Here is a 19,212-nt window from a genome sequence, read left to right on the forward strand (position 1 = left end):
TTCCCTGCTCAAGTTTTTCCATTCTTTTCCCTATAGTTTCTGTTTCTTTTTGGAATTCAGTTGTTCCATCCTCCAGTTCACTAATTGTAGCTTCTGCCTCTTTAGATCTACCATTGTAGGTATCCATTGTTTTTTCCATTTTTTCTTTTGTCCTTCACTCCCACAAGTTCTGTGATTTGTTTTTTCAGATTTTCTATTTCTTCTTTTTGTTCAGCCCATATCTTCTTCATGTCCTCCCTCAATTTATTGATTTGGTTTTTGAAGAGTTTTTCCATTTCTGTTCGTATATTCAGCATTAGTTGTCTCAGCTCCTGTATCTCATTTGAACTATTGGTTTGTTCCTTTGATTGGGCCATATCTTCAATTTTCCGAGCGTCATCCATTATTTTCTGCTGGTGTCTGGGCATTTGATCAGATCTCCCTGGGTGTGGGACCCAGCTGGTTGAAAGGTTTTTCTGTGGAATCTCTGGGCTCTGTTTTTCTTTTCCTGCCCAGTAGGTGGCGCTCGTGGCAGTCGTTTGTCTGCGGGGCAGTCGGCCCGGGAAACCGCGCGTGGAGGCGGGGGTCGCTGGCCGTGGCTTGGGGGAGTGCCGGTCCAAATTGCCCAGCTGGCCCAAGACGCCAAGCGTGACGGGAGGGCCCCGCTATCCAGTCAGACCGGGGAGCCACGTGCGTGGAGGGGACCCCAGACGCCAGCCACCCCAGCCGGGAAAACGTGCACCCCTCGGGTATCTCACAGCAGTGGATTCTCCCTACCCGTTCAGCCGTTCCAGAATGGGGTATGCTGTCTTTTTTGGTCTCTGTCGTGACTCCGGGAGCTGTTTTGTATTGTTTCTGTTTCTTTAGTTGCTTTTCTGGAGGAGGAACTAAGACCCGCGCGTCTTACTAAGCCGCCATCTTCTCCGGAAGTCCCCTTTTTTTTTTTTTTTTTTTAATAAAAAGGAGAAATTAGAAAGTGTTTTGAACTGAATGAAAATACAAAATATCAAAATTTGTGGGCTGCAGCAAGAGAGAATTCCAAGATGCTAGTGTAGGACTCAGTTCGGAATCAGGAACTGTCTGAAACAACTGTTTGGGAGCTTCAGAGACCATAAGAACTGTATACAATCCAGGGAAGAGTGAGAGAAAGAGACTGATAAACTGCAGCAAAGAACTGTGAGTAAAAGTCTCCACACTGCAGAGGCTGGTGCCCATTCCCCACTCTCTTAGCAGGCCACCTCAGGAATAAAAGTCCACTTCCCCAAAACGGGGTGGAATGGATGGCAATGACACAGCTGAGCACTGGTTATGGCTTTTGTTTCACAAACACAGATCCCTGGGTCCCAGGTCTGAGGGCAGCTACAGTTTCAACCTGCCTAGGACAGAAACAGCCAGCGGCCTCTGTTTCAACCCTGCCTCCAAAGGGTGAAAGTAAGGGGTGATCTGAAACAAGACTAGGATATCCAATGTCAGTACTGTTCAACATTGTACTAGAAATTCTAGCCAGAGCAATTAGGCAAAAAAAAATAAATGAAAATTAAAAAAAGGTCTCCAAATTGGAAATGAACATGTAAAACTTTCACTGTGTGCAGATGATATGATCCTATACATAGAAGTCCTCAAAAATCTACAGCAAAGCTACTAGAACTAATAAATGAGTTCAGCAAAGTGGCAGGATAAAAAATCAACACACAAAATTTAGTAGTGTATTTATACACTAGTATTAAATAATCTGAGGGAGGAAATTAAAAAAATTCCATTTATAATAGCAACTGAAGGAATCAAATGTCTAGGAATAAGTTTAACCAAGGATGTAAAGGAACTACACACAGAAAACTATAAACATTGTTTAAAGAAATCAAAGACTTAAATAAATGCAAGGATATTCCATGTTCATGACTGGAAGAGTAAATATCATTAAGATGTCAGTTCTACCCATCCACAGTGATTCACAGAGTCAACGCAATCCCCAATTAAGATTCTAACAGCCTGCTTTGTAGAAATGGAAAAGCCAATTATCAAATTCATTTGGAAGAATAAGGGACCCCACATAAACAAAAACATCTTGAAAAAGAAAGTTGGAAGACTCACACTTTCTGAGTTTAAAACATATTACAAACCTACAGTGTCAGAACAGCATGATAACTTGCATAAATATGGATATATGGAATCGAAGTAAAAGTTCAGAGATAGACTCTCAAATCTATGTTCAATTGTTTTGTTTTGTTTTGTTTAATATGAGCAGGCACCGGGAATCGAACCCGGGTCTCTGGCATGGCAGGTAAGAGAACTCTGCCACTAAGCCACTGTTGCCCGCTCTTAAGTTGATTTTTCATGCACTTTTATTGAGATATATTCACATACCATATAGTCAACCAAAGTGTACAATTAGTAGCTGACAGTATCATCGTATAATTGTGCATTCATCACCAGTCAATGTTCGATTACCATTACTCCAAAAAAAAAAAAAAGAATAAAAATGTAACACCCAGAACATCCCATACTCCTTTATCCCTCCCCGATTATTTATTTTTTTACTTTATTTTCTTACTCAGATCTCCATACAGTGGATAAAAGTATCAGTCACAAGGTTTTTACAATCACATGGGTCATACAGTACATGCTATAATAAAAACCAGGGCTTCTGGATTACAGTTCAACAGTTTTAGGTATTTCCTTGTAGCTATTCTAATTCTTTAAAAATTAAAAAGGGGTATCTTTTGATGCATAAAAATAACCTCCAGAATGACCTCTCAAGTCTGCTTGAAATCTCTCAGCCACTGAAACCTTGTTTCATTTCTCTTCCCCCTTTTGGTCAAAAAGGCTTTCTCCATCTCATGATGCCAGGTCTAGGCTCATCCCTGGGAATCATGTCCCCATTGCCAGGGAGATTTACACCCTCCAGGAAAGCATGTGCCATGTAGGGGGAAGGACAGTGAGTTCACCTGCAGAAATGGCTTAGAGAAGCCACATCTGAGCAATAAAAGAAGTTCTCTGGGGGTGATTCTTAGGGATAATTATAAGTGGACTTAACTTCTCCTTTGCAGGAATAAGTTTCATAAGGGCAAGCCCCAAGATTGAGGTCTTGGCCTATTAAATTGATAGTCGCCAACACTTGTGAGAATATCAGGAATTCCCTAAGTGGGGAAGCTTAATATTTCCACATTTCCCCCCAGGCCCTTAAGCAGACTTTGCAAATACTTTTTATTTATATTTTATTTTATTCAGGATGTATCTGGGCAGCGCAATCACTTGTACAAACCAACAGTCTTACTCCCTATTCAAGATTCCATGTAATTATGGTGTTCAAATAAACTGACCATACAAGTTAAATTAGTATGCTACAGAAAATACTCATTTTGCACCAATAAATATATCTTCCTTTCGTCTCACACAGAAGTTGAAGTTTAAAAACCAGTGACTATAATCCTTTACCTTTTAGCCTGCTTTACTTTTGTCCTAACCAGATCAGCTTTGTTCTTACTCCTAACTGAAGTCGAATCTCTTTTACAGCTTTTTTTTTTTTTTAACAATTGCTGTATGGGGTGATGCTAACTTTCATAGCTGCAGAACTCTAGTTCTGAGTCTCAGGTGTCACATAGATAACCAAGGTTCCAGGGAATGACAAGGTTACACAAAGAACTCTTTTAGAAGTAACCATTAGTAAGGAATAGATGTGACTGCTGTAAGAGCTTAAAATTTAGGAACCTTTACAAAAAGCTTTACCCTGATAACCTATGCTCTCGAATTCATTTCTTAGAGTTTGCATATTATAGTTAGTGTGAGGTGTTATATTTGTCTTTTTGTTTTTGGCTTATTTCATGCAACATGCTGTCCTAAAGTTTCATTCACCTACTTGCATGCCTCACAACTTCATTCCTTCTTGTAGCTGCTCAGTATCCCATGAATATACCAGTTGGCTCTTCCATTCTTCAGTCGATGTACCCTTAAACCACCTCTATCCTTTGCAAATCATGAATTACTGCTGCCATAAACACAAGTGTGCAAATGTCCATTGTTTCCCTGCTTTCAATATTCCAAGTATATACCCTATATATACCAAGTTTACTTCTATTTCTGAACATTTACAGTCTGCACAGAATTTTTAACTAAGTTGAATTTAAATGAGTGGAAGTGGATAGAGGTGATGTAATTACTGTGAGTACAGTTAACTGCACTGAATTATTGGTGTGATTGTGGTTGAAAGGGGAAGTTTAGGGTCATGTGTATCACTATAAGGAAAGTTAGGGGAGAAACCATGGGGCTGTATAACAGTGATCCCTGTTGTGGACGATGACTGTGGTTAAGATTACAAATATAAGGATGTTCTTTTTTATGAACTAGAACAAATGGACGTTGCTATTACAAGGTGTTAATAATAGAGGTGGTAGGGGAACTTCCGGAGAAGATGGCGGCTTAGTAAGGTGCACGCGTCTTAGTTCCTCCTCCAGAACAACTACTAAATAACTAGAAACAGTACAGAACAGCTCCCGGAGCCACGACAGAGACCGGACACACAGTGTACCCCAGTCTGGACTGGCTGGACCGGCTGTGAGACTCCGCTGCGGTGAGGTCCCTGAGCGGCGCACGCTTCCCCGGGCCGCCGCGGCCCTCCCTCCCTCCTTTCCGGTCCGGCTGAGAGACTCGGAGAGGCGAGTTCCGCAAGCTGCGGCGGCTGGTGGCCGGCGCCCCTCCCTCACGGGCGGCTTCCCGGGCTGGCTGGGAGCCTCGGATCAGCGGTTCCCCAAGCCGCGGTGGCCGGTGACCAGCGCCCCTGCCCCACACACGGCTTCTCTGGCTGCCTGGGAGCCTCGGATCAGCGGTTCCCCAAGCCGTGGTGACCGGCGCCCCTCCCACACACGCGGCTTCCCGGGCCGGCTGGGAGCCTCGGATCAGCGGTTCCCCAAGCTGCGGCGGCCGGCACCCCTCCCCCACAGGCGACTTCCCGGAGGGAAAGGAAAGAGTCTCCAACAGTAGTAGAGACTGAGTCCAACCTAACACCAATAGTGGCATTAATAAACAAATTCTGACTACTAAAAATAGGCCCTCAGCTCAGGCGAAACTGATCAAGGCGGAAGTCGCCTACTGGGCTAACTGAAAAAGAGGAAAGGGGGCGAAACAGAGCCTTCTGCAGCTGTTTCTTTGGAGGCTGGGTTGCCGCTGAGTTGCCTCTGGGCTCAGCGCTGGGATTACACAGGTTGCAACTGCCCCGAATGCAGAAACAGGTTGCTTTCAGGACTCTCTACCACCTGAACCTTCCCCGAGGGAGGGGTGAAACGCAACTCAGGTGGAATCCCTCGCTCAAGGAATTCAGATCCCAGGACTTCACAATTTGAAGCCATTAAAACCAGCCTACAACCTTTCCTCTGTCTCCACCACACATCCAGCAGCGAGAGTCTTCCAAAGTTAAAGGAGCCACAACATCTTTTGCTGGTGGGACCCGCAGACAGACAAGCACCACATACTGGGCAGGATAAGAAAAACAGAGCCCAGAGACTTCACAGGAAAGTCTTTCAACCTGCTCGGTCCCACACTCAGGGAAATCTGATTAAATGTCCAGACGCCAGCAAAAAATAACAAATCACACCAGGAAAATTGAAGATATGGCCCAGTCAAAGGAACAAACCAATAGCTCAAATGAGATACAGGAGCTGAGACAACTAATTCTGAATATACGAACAGAAATGGAAAACCTCTTCAAAAACCAAATCAATAAATTGAGGGAGGACATGAAGAAGGCAAGGGATGAACAAAAAGAAGAAATGGAAAGTCTGAAAAAACAAATCACAGAACTTATGGGAATGAAAGATACAGTAGAAGAGATGAAGAAAACAATGGAAACCTACAATGGTAGATTTCAAGAGACAGAGGATAGAATTAGTGAACTGGAGGATGGAACATCTGAAAGCCAAAAAGAAACAGAAACCATAGGGAAAAGAATGGAAAAATTTGAGCAGGGGCTTAGGGAATTGAATGATAATATGAGGCGCACAAATGTACGTGTTGTGGATGTCCCAGAAGGAGAAGAGAAGGGAAAAGGAGGAGAAAAAATAATGGAAAAAATTATCACTGAAAATTTCCCAACTCTTATGAAAGACCTGAAATTACAGATCCAAGAAGTGCAGCGCACCCCAAAGAGAATAGATCCATATACGCATTCTCCAAGACACTTACTAGTTAGAATGTCAGAGGTCAAAGAGAAAGAGAGGATCTTGAAAGCAGCAAGAGAAAAACAATCCATCACATACAAGGGAAACCCAATAAGACCATGTGTTGATTTCTCAGCAGAAACCATGGAAGCTAGAAGACAGTGGGATGATATATTGAAATTACTAAAAGAGAAAAACTGCCAATCAAGACTTCTATATCCAGCAAAATTGTCTTTCAAAAATGAGGGAGAAATTAAAACATTTTCAGATAAAAAGTCACTGAGAGAATTTGTGACCAAGAGACCAGCTCTGCAAGAAATACTAAAGGGAGCACTAGAGTCAGCTATGAAAAGACAGAAGAGAGAGGTATGGAGAAGAGTGTAGAAAGAAGGAAAATCAGATATGATATATATAATACTAAAGGCAAAATGGTAGAGGAAAGTATTACCCAAACAGTAATAACACTAAATGTTAATGGACTGAATTCCCCAATCAAAAGACATAGACTGGCAGAATGGATTAAAAAACAGAATCCTTCTATATGCTGTCTACAGGAAACACATCTTAGACCCAAAGATAAACATAGGTTGAAAGTGAAAGGTTGAGAAAAGATATTCCATGCAAATAACAACCAGAAAAGAGCAGGAGTAGCTATACTAATATCCAACAAATTAGACTTCAAATGTAAAACAGTTAAAAGAGACAAAGAAGGACACTATATACTAATAAAAGGAACAATTAAACAAGAAGACATAACAATCATAAATATTTACGCACCAAATCAGAATGCCCCAAAATACGTGAGGAATACACTGCAATTACTGAAGAGGGAAATAGACACATCTACCATAATAGTTGGAGACTTCAATTCCCCACTCTCATCAATGGACAGAACATCTAGACAGAGGATCAATAAAGAAACAGAGAATTTGAATATTACAATAAATGAGCTAGACTTAACAGACATTTATAGGACATTACATCCCACAACAGCAGGATACACCTTTTTCTCAAGTGCCCATGGATCATTCTCAAAGATAGACCATATGCTGGGTCACAAAGCAAGTCTCAACAAATTTAAAAAGATTGAAATCATACACAACACTTTCTCTAATCATAAAGGAATGAAGTTGGAAATCAATAATAGGCAGAGTGCCAGAAAATTCACAAATACGTGGAGGTTCAACAACACACTCTTAAACAACGAGTGGGTCAAGGAAGAAATTACAAGAGAAATTAGTAAACATCTCAAGGTGAATGAAAATGAAAACACAACATATCAAAACCTATGGGACACAGCAAAGGCAGTGCTAAGAGGGAAATTTATTGCCCTAAATGCCTATATCAGAAAAGAAGAAAGGGCAAAAATTCGGGAATTAACTGTCCACTTGGAAGAACTGGAGAAAGAAGAGCAAACTGACCCCAAAGCAAGCAAAAGGAAAGAAATAACAAAGATTAGAGCAGAAATAAATGAAATTGAGAACATGAAAACAATAGAGAAAATCAATAAGACCAAAAGTTGGTTCTGTGAGAAAATCAACAAGACTGATGGGCCCTTAGCAAGATTGACAAAAAGAAGAAGAGAGAGGACGCAAATAAATAAGATCAGAAATGGAAGAGGAGACATAACCACTGACCTCACAGAAATAAAGGAGGTAATAACAGGATACTATGAACAACTTTACGCTAATAAATACAACAATGTAGATGAAATGGACAAGTTCCTAGAAAGGCATGAACAACCAACTTTGACTCAAGAAGAAATAGATGACCTCAATAAACCAATCACAAGTAAAGAAATTGAATCAGTCATTCAAAAGCTTCCCAAAAAGAAAAGTCCAGGACCAGACGGCTTCACATGTGAATTCTACCAAACATTCCAGAAAGAATTAGTACCAACTCTGCTCAAACTCTTCAAAAAAATTGAAGTGGAGGGAAAGCTACCTAATTCATTCTATGAAGCCAACATCACCCTCATACCAAAACCAGGCAAAGATATTACAAAAAAAGAAAACTACAGACCAATCTGTCAAATGAATATAGATGCAAAAATCCTCAACAAAATTCTAGCAAATCGAATCCAGCAACACATTAAAAGAATTATACATCTTGACCAAGTAGGATTCATCCCAGGTATGCAAGGATGGTTCAACATAAGAAAATCAATTAATGTTATACACCACATCAACAAATCAAAGCAGAAAAATCACATGATCATCTCAATTGATGCAGAGAAGGCATTTGACAAGATTCAACGTCCTTTCCTGTTGAAAACACTTCAAAGGATAGGAATACAAGGGAACTTCCTTAAAATGATAGAGGGAATATATGAAAAACCCACAGCTAATATCATCCTCAATGGGGAAAAATTGAAAACTTTCCCCCTAAGATCAGGAACAAGACAAGGATGTCCATTATCACCACTATTATTCAACATCGTGTTGGAGGTTCTAGCCAGAGCAGTTAGACAAGAAAAAGAAATACAAGACATCAAAATTGGAAAGGAAGAAGTAAAACTATCACTGTTTGCAGACGATTTGATACTATACGCCGAAAACCCGGAAAAATCCACAACAAAACTACTAGAGCTAATAAATGAGTACAGCAAAGTAGCAGGATACAAGATCAACATTCAAAAACCTGTAGTGTTTCTATACACTAGCAATGAACAAGCTGAGGGGGAAATCAAGAAACGAATTCCATTTACAATTGCAAGTAAAAGAATAAAATACCTAGGAATAAATTTAACTAAAGAGACAAAAGACCTATACAAAGAAAACTACAAAAAACTTTTAAAAGAAATCACAGAAGACCTAAATAGATGGAAGGGCATACCGTGTTCATGGATTGGAAGACTAAATATAGTTAAGATGTCAATTCTACCTAAATTGATTTACAGATTCAACGCAATACCAATCAAAATCCCAACAACTTATTTTTCAGAAATAGAAAAACCAATAAGCAAATTTATCTGGAAGGGCAGGGTGCCTCGAATTGCTAAAAGTATCTTGAGGAAAGAAAACAAAGCTGGAGGTCTCACGCTGCCTGACTTTAAGGCATATTATGAAGCACAGTGGTCAAAACAGCATGGTACTGGCATAAAGATAGATATATCGACCAATGGAATCGAATAGAGTGCTCAGATATAGACCCTCTCATCTATGGACATTTGATCTTTGATAAGGCAGTCAAGCCAACTCACCTGGGACAGAACAGTCTCTTCAATAAATGGTGCCTAGAAAACTGGATATCCATACGCAAAAGAATGAAAGAGGACCCGTATCTCACACCCTATACAAAAGTTAACTCAAAATGGATCAAAGATCTAAACATTAGGTCTAAGACCATAAAACAGTTAGAGGAAAATGTTGGGAGATATCTTATGAAACTTACAATTGGAGGCGGTTTTATGGACCTTACACCTAAAGCAAGAGCACTGAAGAAAGAAATAAATAAATGGGAGCTCCTCAAAATTAAATACTTTTGTGCATCAAAGAACTTCATCAAGAAAGTAGAAAGACAGCCTACACAATGGGAGACAATATTTGGAAACAACATATCAGATAAAGGTCTAGTATCCAGAATTTATAAAGAGATTGTTCAACTCAACAACAAACAGACAGCCAACCCAATTACAAAATGGGAAAAAGACTTGAACAGACACCTCTCAGAAGGGGAAATACAGATGGCCAAAAGGCACATGAAGAGATGCTCAATGTCCCTAGCCATTAGAGAAATGCAAATCAAAACCACAATGAGATATCATCTCACACCCACCAGAATGGCCATTATCAACAAAACAAAAAATGACAAGTGCTGGAGAGGATGTGGAGAAAGAGGCACACTTATCCACTGTTGGTGGGAATGTCAAATGGTGCAACCACTGTGGAAGGCAGTTTGGCTCAAAAAGCTGAATATAGAATTGCCATACGACCCAGCAATACCATTGCTAGGTATCTACTCAAAGGACTTAAGGGCAAAGACACAAACGGACATTTGCACACCAATGTTTATAGCAGCATTATTTACAATTGCAAAGAGATGGAAACAGCCAAAATGTCATTCAACAGACAAGTGGCTATGTATATACATATGATGGAATATTATGCAGCTTTAAGACAGAATAAACTTATGAAGCATGTAATAACATGGATGGACCTAGAGAACATTATGCTGAGTGAGACTAACCAAAAACTAAGGGACAAATACTGTATGGTCCCACTGATGTGAACCGACATTAGAGAATAAATTTGGAATATGTCATTGGTAACAGAGACCATCAGGAGTTAGAAATAGGGTAAGATAATGGGTAATTGGAGCTGAAGGGATAAAGACTGTGCAACAGGACTGGATACAAAAACTCAGAAATGGACAGCACAATACTACCTAATTGTAATGTAATTATGTTAAAACACTGATTGAAGCTGCATCTGAGCTATAGTTTTTTTTGTTTCGTTTTTTTTTCTATTATCATTTTATTTCTTTTTCTGTTGTCTTGCCCTTTCTTTTTCTAAATCGATGCAAATGTACTAAGAAATGATGATTATACATCTAGGTGATGATATTAAGAATTACTGATTGTATATGTAGAATGGAATGATTTCTAAATGTTGTGTTAGTTAATTTTTTTAATTAAAAAATAAAAAAATAATATAATAGAGGTGGTATATGGGAAAAATACACTTAATTCAAACTATGGACTATAGATAACAGTAATATTTTAATATTCTTTAACTCATTATAACAAAGGTACCACACCACTGCTAACTGTCAATGACGGGAATATCAGGATATGGGGTCTGTTGGAGTAATGAAATGTTCTAAAATTGTGGTAATGAATGCACACGTCTGTAGTTATACTGTGTGTCAATGATTGTACACTTTGGATAGACTGTATGGTATGTGAATATATCTCAAAACTGATTCTAAAAATTTGTGGGATGCAGGTAAAACATGCTGTAGGGAAATTTATAGCACTGAACATCTATGTTAGCAAAGAAGAAAAGTTTCAAGTAGTGATTTTACTTTAAGAAACAAACAAAAAAAAAGAGCAGAAATCAAGGAAACAGAAAACTGAAAAATAATAAGAGAAAATCAAGGTAATCAAAATCTGATGGTTTTTTTTTTAGCAGATTTATATATATATAAAAATCTCCAGGTAGACTACTCAGAAAAAAAATGACTCAAGTTACCAATAATCAGAAACAAGAGACATCACTGCAGTCCTATAGAAATTAAAAGGATATTAAAGGATTATAAACAACTTTATGCCTATAAATTAGATAACACTGACAAATTCCTTCAAAGATATAAACTACCAAAACTCAGTGAACAAGGATTTTCAATCCTATATCAAAGAAATTGTATTAGTAGCTGAAATTTCTTCCCATCAAGAAAACTGTGGGCCCAGATAGCTTCACTAATGAATTCTACTTAACATTTAAGGATGAAATAATAGCAATTCTATACAAACTCTTCAAATAATTTACAATGACAGATCAGCTCAGTAGATGAAAAAAACATCTGACAAAAATCCAACATTCACTCATGATAAAATTTCTTGAGAAATTCTTCAACCTGATAAATATTCAAGAAATCAACAGCTGACATCATACTTAATGGTGAAACACTGATCAGGAAAAGGCAAGGATATTACTCTCATCATTCCCAGTCAGCACCATACTGGAGGTCCTAGCATGTGCACTAAGGCAAGATAAAGAAGGCATACAGACTGGAAAGAATGAAAAGTCTCTCTGTGCACAGATGATATAATTGTCTGTGTATTAAAGTTAAGAAAGAATATTAAAATATTACCAAAAGTAGTAATATGGTAACAAGATACAAAATCAGCAGACAAAAATTTAATATATTTCTATATACTAGCAATGAACAATCAGAAGTAAAAAAAAAATTTTTATCATTCTTAACTTTTGATCATTCCATTCTACATATATAATCAGTAATTCACAATATCATCACATGGTTGCATATTCGTCATCATGATCATTTCTTGGAACATTTGCATCTATGCAGAAAAAGAAATAAAAACAAAAAAACTCATACATACTGTACCCCTTACCTCTCCTTTTCATTGATCACTAGCATTTCCATCTAAATTTATTTTAACATTTGTTCCTCCTGTTATTTATTTTTATTCCATATGTATTACTCATCTGTTGATAAGTAGATAAAAGGAGCATCAGACACAAGGTTTTCACAATCACACAGTCACATTGTGAAAGCTATATCATCATACAATCATCTTCAAGAAGCATGGCTACTGGAACACAGCTTTACATTTTCAGGCAGTTCCCTCCATCCTCTCCCTTACATTTTGACTAACAAGGTGATATCTATTTAATGCGTAAGCATAACCTCCAGGATAACCTCTCGACTGTTTGGAATCTCTCAGCCATTGACACTTTGTCTCATTTCGCTCTTCCTCCTTTTGGTCGAGAAAGTTTTCTCAGTCCCTTGATGCTGAGTCTCAGCTCATTCTAGGATTTCTGTCCCACATTGCCAGGAAGGTCCACATCCCTGGGAGTCATGTCCTACGTAGAAAGGGGGAAGTTGTTGAGTTTGCTTGTTGTGTTGGCTGGAGAGAGGGGCCACATCTGAGCAACAAAAGAGGTTCTCTTGGGGGTGACTCTTAGGCCTAATTTTAAGTAGGCCTGACCTATCCTTTGTGGGGGTAAGTTTCATATGAACAAACCCCAAGACTGGGGGCTCAGCCTATAGCTTTGGTTATCCACACTGCTTATGAGAATATCAAGACTTCAACTTGGGGAAGTTGAATTTTCCCCCTTTCTCACCATTCCCCGAAGGAGACTTTGCAAATACTTTTTTATTCACTGTTCAAATCACTCTGGGATTTATCGGGGCATCAAGAAGTAAAAAATTTTAAAACACCATTTACAAAAATACTTAAGGGGGAAATCTGACAAAAGATGTGCAAGGTGTGTCTTTTGTAAACTGCAGAGATATTGAGAGGAATTTAAAAAGACTAAGAAAATGGAGAAATAACATATTCATGGATTGGAAAACAATATTAAAATATCACTTGTCTCCAAATTGACCTATAAATCCAACACAATTCAAGCAAAATTCTGGCAGAATTATTAAATTGACAGACTGATTGTAAAATTTATAGTGAAAGGCAAAGGGACTATTTACAATAGCCAGGCAAAGTTGGAGGACTCAAACTATCTGATTTCAAGACCTATTATAAAGCTACAGTAATCAAGACAGTGTAGTATTGGTGAAAAGATAGACATATATAGATAATAGAATTGGAGTCCAGAAAATAGAGCAAAATGTATATGGTCAATTGATTTTTGACAAAGATGCAAAGGTTTATTGGAAAAAGGTTTGTCTTTTCAACAGATGGCTTTGGAACAACTGGCTATCCATATTCAAGAAGTGAACTTGCATTCATTCTCTCACCATACACAAAAATTAACTCAAAATAGATTATAGACTTAAATGTAAAAGTTCAAACTACATAACTTATAGAAGAAAATCTATGTGGCCATCAGTTATGTAAAAATTACTTAGATACAATGTCAAAATCATGTTCCATAAAATTTATACAATGGATTTTATCAAAATTAAGAATTTAATTTTATCAAAATCATGAATTTAAACCAAAATTTTGAAATGGACAAAGATCTGAACCCTCTTCACCAAAGCATGCCTCTTGGAATGGCTGATATTTTAAAATGATAGTAACAAGTTTTAGCAATAATATGGAGTAGCTGGAACTTTTATACATTGCTGTTGGGAATGCAAATAGTGTAGCCACTCTGGAAAATAGTTTAGCAGTTTCCTATAAAGTATAATCATACCCTTACCGTATTTACCCACTCCTCCTAGGTCAAGTGAAACAAAAACTTAATGTTCATACAAAAACTTGTACACCCATATTTATATATAGTAGCTTTATTCCTCATTGCTGACAGGTGGAAAACCACCCAAATGTCCTTCAAGTAGTAAATGGATAAACAAATCAATGGTGAATCCAGACAGTGGACTTCTACTTACCAATAAAAAGCAACTGCTGACATATTCCACAACATAGATAAATCACAAATGTATTAATGCCTAAGTGGAAGACAATAGATTCAAAAGGCTACTTACTATATATGATCCCATTTCTATGATGTTTTGGAAAGGACAGAATTATAGGGACTAGAAACATCAGTTGGTTGCTTAGGGGTAGCATGAGGGAATTTTTTTGGAGTGAAGGAACTTTTTAATATCTTGATTGCAGTTGTTACATATCTACGTATTTGTCAATATATGCAATAAAGGGTGAATTTTACTGCATATAGCCCTTTTTTTTAAATGGCATATTTTGTGCCAAAAAGTTAGGTAAAACCATCATATCCGTGGTTCTCAGTTCTAGCTGTACTGATCACCTGTGGCAGTTTCAAAAATTAATTGTAGTGTGCAATTGAGTTTGTCCAATAAACAGTAACTGTTAGTTGATTGAAGAAATATTTTTCATCATGACTTAATAGGTGATACCTGAGACCAAAGGAGAACATGACATCATGAGAAACAGCTTGAGTCTAGACCAAGCTATTACATAACATTTACACTGAGAATGACCAAAAGAACAGAATCAACAGCACACAAGGTGAATTAAAATGAAGAGTCATCATTAGTGATACTCATCAGGGCAGTTTCAGAGGATTGTTATAACTTCTTGGAAGAGTAAATAATAATTGCTTTTAATATTAAATAGTTGGGAGGAGTATAAATTGATGAGAATAAATGAGTATAAATACATTAATAGGGGATTAGACTAATATTGATGTACTATAGAATACTATGTAGCATAGATATAATAGAGCATATGTACTGATATGGGAAGATCATAAGACATATTGACAAAACAAATACTGTAAAACAAGGTGGTGTGATGGTGGCTCAGCAGACAGAATTCTCACCTGCCGTGCCAGAAACCTGGGTTCAGTTCCCAGTGCCTGCCCATGTTTAAAGAAAAAAAGCTAAAAACAAATACTGAAAAACAGTACATACAGTGTACCATTTTTATATTTTAAAGAAACCCCCTCTTCATACACAATATTACATTTCTAGTGGGTATATTCCTAGAAAATGTACAGAAATATATACATCAGCCTCATTTGTTCAGTGGATGAATTATAGGTATGCCTGGGAATTGGGTGAGGGACAAGGAGTCTAGGTGAAGTCTGTATGAACTTTTTTGGAATAAGAATTTGAGTATGAGCTACTGCCTAAGTACATATTATGTATTGTGGATAAACTGTACGTAATAGAATTAATAAAATAATTATACACAGCATATTAATGTATAGATACATTATATATTAATATATATTAATAAATATAAGATATATAGGTACATTAATAGCCATTAATATTAAGGTATACAATTAATAATTGTGTAGTAATATATATGTTATATAAAATTAGCATGTTTAGAATTAATGTATACAATTAACAATTTAAGGAATAGTCAAATAAGTGGGATACTATAAAGAGACAGCAAATACAGATGAAAATTTTAAGGGAAAAGAAGGTAGAAGAGAAAGGATCAAAGGAACGCTTTCTTAAGATGAATAAGACAAAGTACATATGCTAGTAATAAAGAACACTAGCAATTTTATTTTAAAAGCTTATGATTTCAAAGTAAATAATATAACAAATACAATATGTAAAAAATAAAAAAATCTCTAGTATTTACTTCAAAATAATCTGGAGGATGAGAAGTAAATGGGGGTATGGACTAAATGAAGCTGACCTAGAATGGATAATTGAGTTGAAGTGGGGTGACAAGGATGTGGCAACTCATTTATGTACTCCTCTCTCTCTAGTTCTGCACATTTGAAATTTTATAAAAAGAATATATGTATACTTTTCATAAGGAAACATAGACAATGAAGCATGTCAAAAAAAATTTTCAAACCAACAATCTACCACCAGAAAATAATGTGATAACTGACTTTCGGGGCTTTGGAGAAACTTAATGCAAAGGCACTTTAAATAAATCTAGTCCCTTTAGCACTGTTTCTCGACCACGATTCTCCATATGAACCACAGAACAGAGAAAACAATTTGGGTGATTCTTTTCTCAAGGATGTTATATAATTAGTACCATTCTAATTTATTACCTCCAATGGATGGCTTAGGGAATTAAGCTTACTTCTCTCATGAAAACCTGGTTGAGAATAGCTGCTAAAGATTAACACTAGAATGAAAAAAGAAAAGTATACATAATGCTGTGCAAAATAATTTTTTAAGAAAGGAAAATGAACAAGTGTGTAAATGATTAACTGTAGCATAGCATCGTGATACTCCATGATGTAAAGGAAAAAAATCACAAATCTGTAAAATGTGCAGATCAGAATCACCTGTGAAGTTTGTTAAAACTAGAAATAGGCCGTCCCACCCGAGAGTCATTCTCCGTCAGCTGAGAAGTGAATTTGGCAGGAAATATTAAGTATTGGTTCTTTTCTCTTTAGGGATTCTTCCAGGTAAAACTGCTTAACTCATTTGAGATTGTTTGGCTTAAAACTGAGTCATGTGCATTAGATTTTAAAGTTTTTATATCTTTCCCCTCTACTATAGAGACTGAGAGAAATTAACAGTATGATCCGGACAGGGGAAACTCCGACCAAAAAGAGAGGGATTCTTCTGGAAGACGGAAGTGAATCACCTGCAAAAAGAATTTGCCCTGAAAATCATTCTGCCTTATTACGCCGTCTCCAAGATGTAGCTAATGACCGAGGTTCTCACTGAGGTTAGTCTTTTGTATTGGAACTCTTTCTACACTTTGGTTAGCAACAGCATTTAATGCACGCTAGATTTATCAGGCTGTTTTCCTTAATACAGCCAGTCAATTAAAGCCTGTTAGAAACGTGAAGGGAAGTTTCTGTGAGAAATGAGTTATGCAGTATCCTTAAGATAATTTTTTCATCCCAACTGCCTCTTCTCTACCATTTAGTGCTTACCATCAAGGTTACTCAGAATCCAAAACTGGATTTTTAACTATCGGGTGAAGCTTTTACAAGTATTGCAGAGAACAATATGTGTACTAGAAATTGCTATTGACATGCTCCAGCAAAGGAGCTGTATTTATTTCATATTCATTCCTTCTCATTTTATGGTCAGCTCTGGTCCTCATGAAGAGCAAAAACAAAAAACTAGGTATTTGTCCTAAATAACTTTGTAAACGTGTAAGATTTTTGCATTCCAGAAACATAACAGGAGAGAGCCCACAACTGCCATTCCCCTTGTGTAATTCTCTATGCTCCCCAGTAGGTATGGTGCAGTGTGCAAAGTGCTTGATTGTTCAGTTGTGCAATGTGTGAGTGAATTTGTATAAGAAGTGGCACTTTAGTGCTGTAAAAGGCATGATTTTATAACCCAGATTTTGCTGTGTATTTCTGATGGCACTTTCTACAATGTGAACTTTATTAAGTACAGAACTTCTAGGCTAAACATCCAATACTTTCTTTTGTACTTTTTTAAACTGTTAAAGCTCCAGTAGCTACCACCTTTTGGACTTGCTTTAAATGCTCCAGTTTTCTTCTCTTGTTAAATAGGGATCAGCTGGCTAAGTAAAGACTTAAAATCAAGTTGAATTAAGGGAATTAATATAAAAAATTATGACTTCTTCTTTAGGGAGGTAGTTATACAAAAGGCAGGTGTCTATTAAGGTGGTGTATTTTTAAATAACACTGGGTATGTTCCTGGCAGTTTAAAAAAAAGATTGGAAAATTTAGGTTTAATTAGTACCTGCTACCATTTATACAGATTAGAAAATATTATTTAACAGCCATTGAATTTTCTATATATACCTTTATTAATCACTCCTGTTCCCAGCAGTTTGAAAGTTGAATTAATGATCATATTTGGGAGAAAATTCAATTGTAAATTGAATCAATATAAACAAAGTTACTAGGTAACTTCGTATTGCTCAGAAAGAAATATGGAACTTACACTGTTCTGTTAGAATAGTGTTATACAAAAATATTTATAAAACCTCTCAATATACTTACTGCTACTGTAATTTTATATGAAAATAAGTGTATTTTTCAATAAAGCATTTATAAATTAATCTTTGTTTACTTATATTGAGAAAAGGGTATTGTTTTCTGCATAAATGACAAAGAATGATCATTTATTGGTTTATTTTGTCTCTACTAAGCACGTTAGTCATTCATCATTTAAATATCTGCCTTCATTAGAAACCAACTGAATATTTTTTCTCCCTCCCACCATAAAAATACAGTAAGTAATTTGCTTAAAAAAATCAACTATGAATCAACATTCTGGTTTCCTCTCATTTGTCTAATATGTATTTCAGTGACAACTGAGTAAGACAGTAGGCTGAAGACTAAATTTTCAAATGATTCTTCACATAAAAGTGCTGAGCTATGGAACCTGCTCTCTACACATCATAACATATGTACATTGAAACTTTCACGCTACTTTAAAAATCATTAAATAGTGTCGAATTCTCTTTACTCTATAAATGAGTGCAACTTACCTTTAGAATTAGAATCAGAAAAATACTTAAGCCTCAAGGTCCCCAACAATTTGGAGTACTGAACTAGATAACCACCCTAAAGACACTTCTGACAGAAGTAATGCATTACTTAAAGAGAGGTTTCCAAAACCTGCTGTTAGAACCTAAGTATACATGGAAAACACTGATTATCAGTCATTGTTCACACAGTTTTACTCTTCAGGCAGTCCTTTGTCATTGGTCAGCTTTAATTAGGTCAGAGTCCAGCAGGAAAGTGCATGGTGCACCAGATTCACCATCTCTTAAGTTGCTACTGTTTTCTCTTCTTTACTGAAAGGTTGTACTGAGCCAGGCTTTACCCATGACAGGCCAGCAACATGAACACTTTTATTGTGCTGTTCTTCAGGCTTGTTCTAGGCACAAGCAAAAACAGACAAAAAAAAAATTATAATAATAAAAAAAACTACTGATGAGATTTCAGTACAGTGCAAACTTGTTATTTGTATATAATGCGTGGTCACCAATTAATAAGACATTTTAGAAAAGAAACAGTGAGTCAAACATTTC

At 36.9% G+C, this 19,212-nt stretch overlaps 2 protein-coding genes across 6 annotated transcripts in view; one reads left to right on the forward strand and one right to left on the reverse strand.

The window, feature by feature from the left end:
• Positions 1-18,234, forward strand: part of RBL2 (RB transcriptional corepressor like 2) — a 113,746-nt gene extending 95,512 nt beyond the window's left edge. Inside the window, exon 22 of the mRNA XM_077132445.1 lies at positions 16,743-18,234. Coding sequence (XP_076988560.1) covers positions 16,743-16,913 — 171 coding nt within the window. The 3' untranslated portion in view covers positions 16,914-18,234. The remainder of the gene's footprint in view (positions 1-16,742) is intronic.
• Positions 18,235-18,292: 58 nt separating this feature from the next.
• The window catches only part of AKTIP (AKT interacting protein), a 43,580-nt gene continuing 42,660 nt past the window's right edge, over positions 18,293-19,212 (reverse strand). For all 5 annotated transcript variants that reach the window (XM_077132450.1, XM_077132447.1, XM_077132446.1 and 2 more), the window contains exon 10: positions 18,293-19,058. In XM_077132450.1, the coding sequence (XP_076988565.1) occupies positions 18,948-19,058 (111 nt within the window). In that variant the 3' untranslated portion in view covers positions 18,293-18,947. The remainder of the gene's footprint in view (positions 19,059-19,212) is intronic.

The sequence above is a fragment of the Tamandua tetradactyla genome, chromosome 16 (assembly GCF_023851605.1).
Source record: "Tamandua tetradactyla isolate mTamTet1 chromosome 16, mTamTet1.pri, whole genome shotgun sequence".
NCBI classification, from domain to species: domain Eukaryota; kingdom Metazoa; phylum Chordata; class Mammalia; order Pilosa; family Myrmecophagidae; genus Tamandua; species Tamandua tetradactyla.